The sequence below is a fragment of the Ambystoma mexicanum genome, chromosome 9, assembly GCF_040938575.1.
Source record: "Ambystoma mexicanum isolate Mex_15411 chromosome 9, UKY_AmexF1_1, whole genome shotgun sequence".
NCBI lineage: Eukaryota > Metazoa > Chordata > Amphibia > Caudata > Ambystomatidae > Ambystoma > Ambystoma mexicanum.
In genome coordinates this window covers 970,972,570-970,985,939 of record NC_090931.1, presented here as the reverse complement: position 1 = coordinate 970,985,939, position 13,370 = coordinate 970,972,570, and the positions used below count along the sequence as shown (strand labels likewise).

The following is a 13,370-nucleotide window of genomic DNA, read 5'->3' as shown; positions in this document are numbered from 1 at the left end:
AGTGTTTAATTTCTCCCACCTTAGAGACCTGCAGTTCTTTTGCTGAACGTTGGGACTTTGTTATTTTAATTCTATGTGTTTTCTGTGTTTCTTTTAACTTTAGAGACTGAAACTCCATAGGGATCTTTACATTGTGACAACACCTTCAGTGCAGTGGCACAGGGAAGTCTCTAATATTTCCCCAAAGGTTTTAAATACATTCTCTTGGATAAACTACTGTTTGTTCCAAGAGCAGTGAAGTGAAATTGACTTTACTCACATTTTGTAACTTTCTAGACCCAGCACACACCATCTTACAATAGGGTGCTGGAGGGGTTACTTAGAATCCACATTGCCTAGTTTCTCATGTAACATTTTTATGTTACCCTTTCTACAATTAATGGCTGGTGCCAGTGGTTTACTTTTTACTCCCATTGTGTGTTTTTACCACGGGCTGCGTCCGCAGCTGCAGTAAGGGCACCCACGGGTGCCCATTTTGTCAAAATGGGCGTCTTTTTTTGCCATTTCTTGTTGGAAAGATTTTTCTTGAGATTTGCTCTGCCCGCCAAACCAGGTTTGGTCCCTTTCTTCGTTTTGTCTTTGGCAGGATTCACGAGTGAAGTCCGCCTCTGGTTCCAGTATGTCTGGCAGGGGCAGGAAGTGAGGTAGATGCCCGAAACTCCCTGTGCTTATTCCCTTTGATTACAGGAATGCACCCAAAGGTGATTGGTCGGCTGGCTGTCCAGCAAGGACAGCCACCCTGCTGTGTGATTGACAGTCTGGAATGAATGGGAGAAACCTGCATAAAAGGCGAGGCTTTTTGGCTTGGAAGGCAGAGTCGACCACTGGACGAAGGAATCCAAAGAAGAACTTGGAAGAGACACCTGCTGCAACTCCTGGACCGTTGGTTTGCCTGGTGAAGCCCTGCTGCTGTGCTGAAGCTCCAAATTCGCCTCAACTAGAGAAGCCCTGCAAGGACGACTTCTCCCCTTGAGTTGGTGGGACCAATCAACTGCAAAGTAAGCCTGTCTGGACATCCTCTCGAAGCTGGCTGTATTTCCACTGCTGCTGCTGCTGGAACCGAAGGGCCAGGGCGAGGAATACCAGATTGTGTGCGTTGTTTTTAAGTCAGAACCGAGCGCTAGGAAGATCCTTCAGACTTCCCTGATGCAGGACTGGCCAAGCCTGAGCCACCTCAACAGAGTGCTGGACCCCAGAAGCATGGGAAACCTGAAGTGGTATCCGAGAACCGCAGTGTTGCTATTTGCTATCAAGACGCGAGGAGCTGAAGGACCGCTGAATTGAAGTTTGCCCATTGCTGCCGCTGACCTTCCCATTGCAGAGCAGGTGTCCCCAGACGCCCTCCCTCTTTTCCCCACGACTGAGGCTCAGGAACAACAGGATCTGCAGAGCTGTACAGGAAGAGAGGCCAGCTGGAACCATTTCCTCTAACAAGAGGTACTGTACATTCTAAGAGAACTTACCTCTTGTTGTGTAGCCTTGCTTGCTCTCAGTTGAGAACTGTCTTGGTTACCTTGCAGAGTTGCTATAGCTTTACCCCTCACAAGCCTACCAGCCTGTGGCCCTTCAAGTGTTCTATTTTTCTACAAACAGTTCTAAAAACATTGTGCAAGACTTTTTACCTACCTGCAAAGATCTTCAGCTCACCTACAAATAACATTGGCTGTCCTGGCTACCAGAGTGACTCTTCTTACCCCTGACTCTGTGTTTTTTCTTTTTCCCAGGAAAGGGTTAATTTAATTAACATTGGAAGGTTTCAAAAGAACTAACCTGTTCATGAATTATTAGTTAACCTTTGTTTTATTGCCATATCTAACCTTAGCACCAAACTCAGTATTGCCCTAAATAAATCAATGTCCACAGTGTCCTAGCTATTTAAGTCACCTGAGGGTGAAAGAAGTGTCTGTGTGCCATCCCCAATGGGTATCATCTGATTTAGAGAAACTAAGTGTGTTTTGAAGTATATTTTAAGTGTTACATGTTTTGCTCGCTTCTGAAGAAGGCTTATACAACTGACTCTGAAATAAATGAATAATTGTTTTGTCAAGAAACCTTGAGTGTAACTGTTTATTTGAATAACTGTACTGAGAAACTGTCACAACATTACTGCTCACATTGACCCCTCCTGAGATAAGCCTGGTGCTCAGTCACACTACCAACCTGTGTAGTTCAGACTTATACCAAAGGTTGGGTCCCTATTGCCAGGAGGTCAAGGTTGTTGTAGTGCACCCAAAGGGTACTGCATACAATCTTGCCCAACAGTGCCATTCTGTGCCACATTTCCCTGTCGTATCTGGCCATAATAGCTAGAGCGTTGGCCGCTTTCACTGTCGTTGCTCCAATGGCCAAGACTTTTTTGAAGAATGCGTCAGTTTTTCATCCTTCGGTATTAACAGAGCATTTGGACGCGTGTGTGTGAGATTTTCTCTCCCCTGTCACCACTGAATGCGGCATAGGCTGTGCCTAAAGCATTTGAGCGTTGAGCCTGGTTTTTTAAACTTTTTCTCTAGCTGGATTTTAATGCTGGTTCTGAAAAAGGTTTCTCCATGAGTTTTCCCCCACAAGATCGAATATAGGGATGGAAATGATGGATTTCCTGGGTTTGTTCATCAGGTCAAATAAGAAGTACTCCTTATCTTTAGTGGGCGTGAAACCAAATGCTTTGCAAGCTTTTGTGATCATTGTATGGGAATCCCCCACCTTGTCAAGCAGTGATAGTTTGATGGTTCCACCTGGACAGTGTTCTTTGGGAGCTCATCAGTATCCCACTCATTGTCTCAGAGATGCAGATGTTGTGGAGTCTGTGTCCCTTATGCCGTTGTCTGTGTTGGAGTGTGACAATTCACACTCTTCCTGGTGTTCCAGTGTGGGTGTTTATTGGGTGCCCCCTTTAGGACTCTGGTCGATTTTGCTTTTGTAGGTGACGTCAGGCCAGGCGGTCTTGAAATTGGTGGAGGTAGGTGACCGTAATCTGTGGGACATTGCCCTTTGCAGTGGTGACCTTGAGCTACGTCACTTAGGCAGAGAGCCCACTTCCCTCTGCCAGGTGGACGGTGGCACCTGCAGGGTTGGCAGACGTTTTTCTAGTTGAGCCACTAAGGTTTGTAAAGATGTTAGTACCTGCATAGAGTCCTGGAGCCTGGAATAGGTGTTGGAACCGGGCCTGGTACAGACTTCTGTGGGCTCTGCGGTGGAACTGACCGTGGCTGCGGAGGCTGTATTGCTGTGTTCTTATTTAATTTTGTTTGGGTCAATTTCATCAGTATGACACATTCTCCTGAATCTGAAAATCTTAAGGAGTAACCTTGTTCAAAATCTGAGTCGAGGTGGCACTGTGATGCGGTATCAGCCCAGAGATTGATTACAGAGTTGGTGAGATGGGATGTGGAGAGTGAAGCTGCTGTCGCGCCTTAGCCTTTTCTTATGACTGGCAGGCTTTTTTGTTGTCATGGACAGAGTGTCTCTCAGCGGCTTGTTAGTGTTCATTTCATCAATGGGGCTGTTCCAGTCAACAACTTACCACTCGCCAGCGGCATACCTTTGTGCTTTTCTCTTTACTTTTTTGGCAAGCATGTTGATGAATGGTGGCAAGACGTCACCACTGTTTTGGTGTTTTTTAAATGATTGTTGACCACTGTTCCGTCATCAAGGAGTGACTTGTGGGTGGACTTCACATGGACGATGAGTTTTCCCGTTTTTCCGTTGACGGTGTCAATTTGTCTCCCAGCGCCAAACTTGTTGACAGTCTCGTCGTCTTTACCCATTGGGTACTGGTTGACAGACGAACCACTGACAGACTAGGACTGCTCAACCTACCTTCCGTTGAAGTCGGTGTTGTCGCCTGTATTCCGTGGTCGACGGGCCTCTCGTTATTGAGTCGTGGCCATTCGATGACATGGCCTTCCCCTTGGTTAAACATTGTGTCTTCATCGATGGAACCTTAGCCATGGTCGAGACTGGTGTTGTTGACAGGGTCTCCGCTGGCCCCACGGAAGGCATCTCTTGTTTTTTTTTATGTACCTCTGACGTGTGTAGTCTCTCCTCTGATCTAGACCTCTTGAGGCTAGGAGTTAACCCTTTTCAATGGTTTTCCCGCTGCCACTCTGACGACTCTTCTTCAGAGGGGGGCATTTTCTCTCCTTTAGCCAGCACACTAGCCCACCTATGGTTCTCTCAGCGTTTAGCAGCAATTCCTTTGCATATCTCGCAGTCATCCGTGGTGTGATGGGATATAGACAATAAATGCATTCTTTATGCCTGCCCCCTTAAACAATTTTAATTCCACATGTATCTTGCCTTGAACACAGATTTCTTTTTAGATAGCTCTCCATGGTGCCAAAGTGCAAAACCACTTTGACTTATCTGTTGAAAACATTGTATATGAAGGTTTCTCACATCGTATGGAAAGGTGTGTGGACTTGATGTCCCACTAGACGGGGTTAAAAGCAGCTATAAAGAAGTCAACAGATTACAAAACACTTGTGTTTTTTTCTTAATATATATTAAAAGTGGTTAGTATGTAACCAAGGATTCCCAGCCTGACGACGGGGAATATTCAAAGCATGTGAATCTATGAAAGATCCAATGCTGGAGAAAATGAAAACCATTTTGGAGGGGTTCATTTTAAAAAGAAAAGGAGACGACATACACGATTCAGTGTCAACTAAACAATTACGTAGTTGCTTCATGTATAGCTCTGATGACATTTTAAGATGTACCTGGGTATCATCAGCATATTGATGCATGTCTAATATTAACCCGATTCCCTCGAGGCTCCATATAAAGATTACACAGTAAGGTGGAAAGAACTGCCCTTGAGGGACTCCATAAGAAACAAAAAAATGGATCAGAGTGAGAGTTCCCAGTCACAGCAGTTTGCTTTCTATTCAGCAGGAATGATCGGAGCCAGGCCTCATCTCCATTTGACATGAATAAGTATCAATCAACAGTTCATTATCAATAGTGTCGAATAGTAGATATTCATGACAAAGCTTTCCTTTTATGCGGTCAGATTTTCACGTGGGCAGTTTTTCCAAATTCATGGGCACATGGATTATATTGAAATGTGATTTTACTTTAATTGTTACAATTTACAAGAACTTGTTTTGGGAGAGAATGTAAATAAGTAATTCATAGGCTGCAGTGTGAAATAAATCCTTTCAAAATAACACATTCCGTTTAATAAATCACCTTTCTAGGATTTGAATCCTTGCTTTTTTGGTTTCATAATAAAATGAGAACAGCTTGTTTATGTTATAATTTTGACATGAATACATGTCAAATGATTTGTAAACAATTCAAGATAGAAATGAACACTGTCATAGGTCTTCATGCTCTTTGAGGTTTGCATTGAAAACAAATATTTTAAAATTAAGATAACTTTCCAGCTTTTTCAACACCCCTCGTGATACTTGCAGGGGACATTATTTTGCTTCAGTCGGTGTCAAGGGTTTTAATAAAGGTTTTACATATGTTATTTGTGTTTGCAAGTAACATGGTAAAACCAATAGCTTTGAATGCACATGCATGTATATGCATCCCTATAGGTGTTTGCTGAAGCTTGTCAAAATCAATAGGCATTGTTGCACATAGGTTCCAGGCTTATGTAGCTTGGATTGCAAACTGTTGAATCACAGGTATATTTATGCAATATGCAACATCAAGGGCTGGTCTGTAAGTACACTTGCAACCCATCTTCTGATATTTGAGGTGTCCACACCTAGGGCCACCCAGTATCGCTGGTACAATTGACTTCAGTCGTTGGTTCTATAGACAGGCGTTTAGGGGTCGCAGGTGCAGTGGCTAAAGATGTCAGGAACCGCTCTGATAGACTTGTAGAAGAACAGACCAGACACCTCATGACCGCAGCCAGAGTGAATCCCACAGGGTGATGCACCAACAGGACCCAGCAGGCGAGAAAGTGTGGAAAAGATGCCTTGGTATGGGTCAGCAGGCTTGACGCATGGTAAGAAACTGGAACGCCGCCCCCTTCAGAATCGCGTGCAGCAGTGATTGATGTTTTCTGGTCACAAGTTGAGGATCTGCAGTCTCTCAAGCTCTTAAGACGGTGAACGTAGCAGCAGAGGCCAGGTCAAAGAATGGCCGCTCCCAGGATGGTCTAGGAACACTTCCAAGACCACCGACGTCAGGGAACTGGAGCAGGACCAGTTGTTCCCACTGGTCCAAGACAGGAAGGCAACCTAGAGGCAGCAATAGATACTAGTGGACAGTGTTGCAAATTAAGTTTTTGTTTCTGTGGCAGCTCTCTGGGTCTTTGTCAACCAACTTCTACTCTTCAGAGTCTTGTTTGAGTAGACCTCCTCAAGAACGGCCACGGCTCTTCTCATCTTAAATCCAGGCAAGCATCTGCACCACTCAAAACGGGAAGGCTATACAATCGTAGAGTGCAACAAACCCCACATCTGTCCAGCAAGAGGCACTGTGAAGGATGTGGGTTGGGAGTTGGCAGTTGTCAAACCCAGTCCTAACCAGTAGTCACAACAAAGGCACTTGCCTGGGAGTCCGAGCAGGACCCTGCTAAAGTGCATGCCGATATATGGAATTTCCTGACCCGAGATGGCCAAAAACCAAGTCACCCAAAATGATAGGACCTAGACTACAAGGAACAGCCATTTTATGCATAGAGTAAAAAAACAAAGGGTGCATGGGAGTGCATGGAAAAAAAGATGTAAAAACACAGTTACATGCATCAGTCTGTAGTAGGCACATCTTTAAAAAGGCATAAAACAAATCCTCGACAAAAGTTAAAAAGGCATACACGCTACGCCTGCAGCAAGTAGAATGTGCTACAGTAAAACAATGCAGAAAAAAACATGAATGAGCTAACAGTCCCCTGACACTGGCAGTCTTATGGGTTTGTCAATTACCTTAAAATTAATTACGTGAGCAGATAAGTGCAGCCAAAAAGGTTTTTCTTATCTCAATGACATAGGCAAATATGCAGGGGGTTCTTTTGAACTATATAGTGGGAAAATGCAAAAAGAACTTTCTTCCCTATCAGGGGACAATGTACCTTTGGTGATGGCCTGAATCTTGCCAATCTTTCTTATATCTTGCAGTTGTGCATGGAGACTCTGGTTAGGGCTTAATGTAAAAGCCAAAGTTACTAGAGGGCAACATAAAGCAACTACAAGTCCACAATGCTGTTCAGGAAATGATTTGAATTGGTCAATGTGAAAAATGGCATTATAGCAATGTAAGATGCTACATGCTCCATTTTTAAAGTTAGTTTCCTTCAATCCACTGGTCTAAATGGGAATGGGGTTAATGTTATTGGTTTAAGAGTGTTTTTCTTTCTGATGGTGGCAAAGATGATAAAAGATTAAATAAACAAGAAAGTTCCCTTTCTGCAGAGCATGGTTTTTAGCCAAGATAAAATAACCAAGTAAGTTTAACAGTTGCTAAACATTCACTAAGGGCAACAGAGATGTAATCTTCAAAATATTAACACAACATTCATCTCAAAGCAAGATGCTCCCAAATGTGCTAATTGCGAGTGGTAATTTCAAAGCAGCAGCAGGACACAATAGGAAAGACTTGCAAGGCAATTTCTCCTTACCAGTTAATGAGGTTGCTGGGTTAAACTGGGATGGCAATAATGGTACTGTTGGAACACCTATAAGAAAATTTAAATATGAATTCCTCTGGCGAAAAGTATCTCCTTCCATTTAATTACAAATCTATCCATTAAGTGCTTTGAATGTGCATCATATACTAAAGGTTGACAACTAGAAAGTTGGTTAATAAATGGAAATGTAAACTTCAAAGCAATGCCTAGTTACACAAGTTAAACTGGCTTGGTGCAATATATTCCAGTTGTTTATCAGTACTGTGACAAGTCATTCCTGCATGTCTCTCTAACCAATTCATAGTTCACCTCACAAAGCCAATTCATGTGAACCTCGTGCCACGTGACAGTGGGACCAGAAACACTGCCTTAGCAGCTTTAATGGGTGAGGTCAGCCAATGCTTTATAAACAACTGGAGGATCTTTATGTTGCTCTTTACCTGCTCATCTTCACAACAGAAATTCCAAAGCACTAGGCCATGTGGACGTGTGCAGCCACAAGATAAATGTAATATGAAAAATGAAGAGATGCATAGATGGGGAAGATTATGAAATGAAGGTGAGGGATCGCCCGAAGAAGGAACATCTATATATGAAAAGGAAACATGTGTAATGCCCCCATAATTACGTCACCCTTTTACCCAAAGCCCTAGTGTTTATTATTTTCTTTAAAATCTTAGCAGACTTTGATTAGGGTACCCTTGTAACCCTATTGGCACCAGGCATTGCTGGATCCCACTATCTGGACTGAACATGTGAGCCCATACTGCTGAACATGGACATACGGCCTGTGTTAGGTGACTGGGATCACACCAGTCTGAACTGGTCAGACAATGGACTTCACATCACAGCCTGAATAACGTTAAGGGATGGAAACCCTACAGCACACGCCTGAGGATGAGACCGAGTACGTGCATGCCACCATTTCCACCTGACATTTTGTAAGCATGAACATTGAGGCCAGTCTCATCCTTGGGATAATCGAGACCTTAGTCAGAGCGGGAGGCGGGAATAGTGTGTCAGAAAACCCACTTAAGGTTTCTGGAAGATTCAGGGTTGAGTGTCTAAGACCCAATAAAAGGGGCAGATCTTGAGGGCAGGGCAGGTTAGTTGGTTGTTAATGGGTTTATGGCTAGGATGGGTTTAGTTTGTCTTGCAAGCAAATGTGAGTAAAACCTTTTGCCTAACCATTAGCAGACGCTCACACCTCCCCAATGCCAACCCTGGGGTTATGTTAAAGATCCAGCATCCTGGGAAAGATTAAGAGTATTTCAGTACATGTTCTTGCCTTCCAGAGTTTAGTTTAATGTATCCTTCTAACAAAATCTTCAACCAGCAGCTGTTGAGTTTTAACTGACTTTTCCTTGGTCCAAGCTCACTTTGTGACAACTACCACTATGGGTTGCCAGGGATATGATGAAAATTCAGAGTCATAGTCTAACAACTAGAGTTACTATAGGCAAGCAGTTTTTCCAAACGTCAGTCGCTTTTCATTTCCCACTTGTGGGAACAGATCACAGGGCACAAGTTTCCTAAAGATTAAACTTTGTACCGGGGGGCAGGACAGGACATCAGACAAGATGGCTGTGCTTCTTTAGGCCTGGCCATGGAACTGAACTTCCAGCTAGCCCTTACAGAAGCACTATGGCTCCTGATACTTGCATAGTTGGTGCCGGGGATGAAGGCGGCTCTGGCTGCGGGGTAGGATAGGACTACCTGCGTTGTAGACTGCGTCCTGTGGAGGGGTACGCCATGTCGCTTCCGAAGTGTGAGGGTGCCCCTGGCAGAGGGAGCATTGGGCTGCTCAGAATCTCGGCAGCCATCAGTACACTGGTAAGTTACTGGGGGTCCCTGGTCTTACCATTTGCCTTCCAGGAGGGTCTTTAGCTGTGTAGAGGAGTGGTCGGAGGGACCCAGATCAGTGTACCTGGGCCGCTGCGGAAGGAGAGGGCCTGACTCCTCATGGCTGGCAGAGGCGATCTCTGGTCCCCCGGCACAGTTCGGAGAGCTAGGTCCTGCTTATGCCTGTGGCTGCCAACTCCTACGGCCTGGACTGCGCATGGCGCTTCAGGGGCACGCTGTTCCAATGTCACAGCCTATGCTCTTGTACCTGGAGCCCCCTCATCCCCATGGAGGCCGCACAGTGCTGTGCTCCGACTGTGCGGCCTTCGGGCTGCTGCAGGTTTGGGAGTGAACAGAGCGTTGCACGAGGCACCAGGCTGATTCCCCAGGCAGAATGTGCACTTCAGAAAATGGTGGAAGTGGCGCTGCGAGACCCATGCGCCATAGCAGGAGCCATTTAAACTGGATGATGAGCAGAGGCAAACAAAATCTGGTCCAACACAGCTAGAAGGGAGGGAACCCGAGTCCTTTGTGCCACAAATTCTGCCCTAGCACTCACTTCTACTGATGACAATTGGGGCATTGTGATCCTGTTATATTGAGGCATCTGCACGCTGAATGATATACATTCCCGGGGAAACAACCACTTTATTGCTTCATCAGCTTTGTCCTGCTTACAGCGGCCAGATTACGAAAGGAGTGAGTTAAAAAGCAATGTAGCATAGATACATGAAAATCGCAGTGAAATACCCATCAACGCGGCCGGCATCGCAGAAACGGCGAAAATGACTGAAGTCCAGAAGATGACAACATGCATGAAGGAGGGCTTTACAGCATTCAATGTTAAACTGGATGATATTACAGGCAAAATCAACTGTCAAATCCAGGTTCGAGAAAGCGGATAAGAGAATAACGGGAAGCTGAAGACTCTAAAGAAATGTCACCAACTGGAGTCAAGGTCACGTAATACTGTCCGTAAAATAGGTATCCCGGAAGACAATGTCAAGGGCAACATGGAATCATTTGTTGAGGCCACCCTCATCTCACGCCTGGATAACCCCAAGCTATCACCCAACTTCGCAGTGGAACGTGCACACAGGTTGATGGCCCCGAGACCCAAGCCTGGGGCTCCCTGTTAGAGAGAATTCTCATTTCTGTGCCAATTCCCTTCAATCCTAGAGACCCTGAGCTCTTTTGCTGGACTTACGACTTAATTTTAACCGTGGAGTGAGTGAGGCCTTTTTCTCACTCTTATGTGCTTTTACCCGATTTGTGTTTTCACCGTTTTGAGAGTCTGATAAACTCCATAGGTGTTGTTTGTATGGTGACACACAGCACCTTCAGTGCAGTGTCACAGAGAAATCCTTTCAGATTTCTCCTATAGGTTTAACTACCTTTTTCTTGTGTGAACTACAGTTCCCAAGAATAGTAAAGTGAAATTGGCTTTACTTACCTTTTCTCTTTGTAGGTCCAGCACACACCATTTTATGTGGAGTGCTGGGGGGTTACCTAGTAGCTCTTATCCTACTCTCATTAAAATGTGTATGTTACCCTCGCTACTTTAAATGGCTGGTGTCAGTGGTTAAATCTTTCCTATCATTGTGCTTTTCTACCACAGGTTGACCCCTCAGCTGCAGTACAGCACACATGGGTGACCATTTTGTCAAAATGACCCCCGTCTTCTTTTTTCATCATTTTCTGTTTGTAAGGTCTTTCTTGGGATTTACTCTGTGTTGAGACAGGTTTGAACCCTTTGTTTGTCTTGCCTTTGGCGGGCTTCAGCCCTGAAGCCCGTCCCTGGCTCCAGTGGGTCTGGAAGGACAGGATGTGAGGGAGGGTCCCGAAACTCCCCTGTCCTTTGTCTCTAGGACTGCCTGAATGCAGCCAGTCCTGATTGGCTGACTGCCCTTTCAGGACAACCACCCTGCTGTGCGATTGACAGCCTAGGCTGTGGATGAATGGAAGAAACCTGCTTAAAAGGCAAGGGTTTTGGCACTAGAGGCAGAGTCAATCACTAGGAGAAACACCCAACGAAGAAACTGTGAACGAAGCTTGCTGCAACCTCCTGGGCCTTTGAAATGCCCGATGAAGCCCTGCTGCTGTGCTGAACTTTTTTTTCACCTCAACAGAGAAGCTCCGGACAGAACGACTTCTCCCCTTGGGTTACTGCGACCAACTAACCCTGAGACGAACTCCACTGATCACTATCCCCGATTGGCTGTGCTTCTTTGTTGCTGTAAGAACCCAATGCCAGGGGTCGAGTGTCCGTAGTCGACTGCAACGTCTGCCGCAGAACGAATACGGCTAGAAGCTCCAGGAGACACCTAAGGACCATCCCGAAGCAGGACATCTAGATCCAGAGTCCAACCGGTATCCATAATACGCAACAGTGTTTGACAAGCCATGAAACCGCAAAGTGCAGCTGAACCGAAAAGAGACTGTAGCTTCTGACCACCTCCCAAGTACCACTGCAGAAGCTTTCCAGACGTCCTCCATCTTGTCCCCACGACTGAGGCTCAGGAACAAAGGATCTGCACTGTTGTAACAAGACAGAATCCAGCTGGACCACTCTTCAAACCAGAGGTACATGTTGAGGCTTGGGGGTACTTACCTTATTGCCTTGTTTTGCTGTGCTCTTCTCAGTTGGGAATTGCATTGGCTTACATTGTAGAGTTGATACCAACTGTCTTCTCATAGGCTTAACAGCCTACATGTGATTTTTCTAACAAACTCTCTAACTTTGTGCAAGACTGATCTAAGAAGTGTAACAGATCCATAGACTGCCCCAATTGACTTTGGCTGTCCTGGCTCCCTGAAGACTATTCTAGTCCATTGACTGATACTGTTTGTCCCTCATAGGTGGTATCTTAGTGTGTACTGTTACGGCTGGGAAAGGCCTTTCTAGATTTCATTGGAAGATTTAGTTGTCCTCACAAATAATGAGAAACTAACTTTTTTCCTTCCGTAACCTTTACTTTCTGCAACCTCGGAATCTGCAAAGTATAACTAGTGTGATATATAAATGCCATTACTGTCCTTGTGATTGAAGTCACCTCAGGGCGTAGGAATTGTGTATGAAGCATATCCAAGGATAATCCAATAACCTGTTTTGATTCTGTAAAGTAATTTTAAAGTATATTTACATTGTTACACAAATTGCCTTTTTAAAGAATGCATATTTAAAAATTGGTGTTAATTAAATAACTATTTATAACAGGAACCTTGAGTGTATTACTTGGCTACTTGTATTTACGAATTTCATTTGTACAGCTCTGCGGCTCACATTTACCCCTCTTGAGATAGGCCTGGATGCTCAGTCACACTACCAACTTGTGTAGTACAGACCTATACCAAAAGGTGGGTTACCTAATACCCGCGGTCCATCATTGCCCATCTACCCAACTTTAGAGATGACATCTGTTGGGATAGTTTTTCTCAAGTCCAATTAAGGGCTTAGTAAAACCATATCAACTGAGACAGTACAAGACACCACTCTTAGTATAAGGCTGTACCACCTGAGTATATGGTAGCATAGACAGAGCAGCCAGACTTATTTTAGGAGGGCAGGAGGGCTGTAGAATCAGTACAAACAAATTGTAGTACACATACGGTCCAAAGAAACACTGAAACACTATGTATTGTAAAAATAAATGGTTTATTTAAATACAAGTAGGCCAAGAGGAATATTGGGAAAATAAGTACCATCTCATATATAACCACAATTATAAAAACAACACCATGTTTTAAATTACCCAGACCAAAGCATAGACCTTATTTAGGAAATAAACAGTATTTCTAGGTAAGTCAGACCATCTCAAACAAATTTAGTATAGGGCACACCTATTCATGGGGAGTAAAACCATTTGTTACTTTCAGATTGCTTTACAGTAATTCAAGGGTTGTAGACCCTGTCAGTTATGCAGTGGTTGTAGACCCTGTC

The 13,370-nt window shown here is 44.5% G+C and overlaps 1 protein-coding gene across 2 annotated transcripts in view; it reads right to left on the bottom strand.

The window, feature by feature from the left end:
- The window catches only part of GORASP2 (golgi reassembly stacking protein 2), a 547,667-nt gene that overhangs the window by 139,365 nt on the left and 394,932 nt on the right, over positions 1 to 13,370 (bottom strand). Inside the window, exon 8 of one of the 2 annotated variants that reach the window (XM_069616189.1) lies at positions 7,580 to 7,636. The exons of the other annotated variant lie outside the window; for it this stretch is intronic. Within the exon in view, the coding sequence (XP_069472290.1) occupies positions 7,580 to 7,636 (57 nt within the window). The remainder of the gene's footprint in view (positions 1 to 7,579; positions 7,637 to 13,370) is intronic. 2 annotated transcript variants of the gene reach the window in all.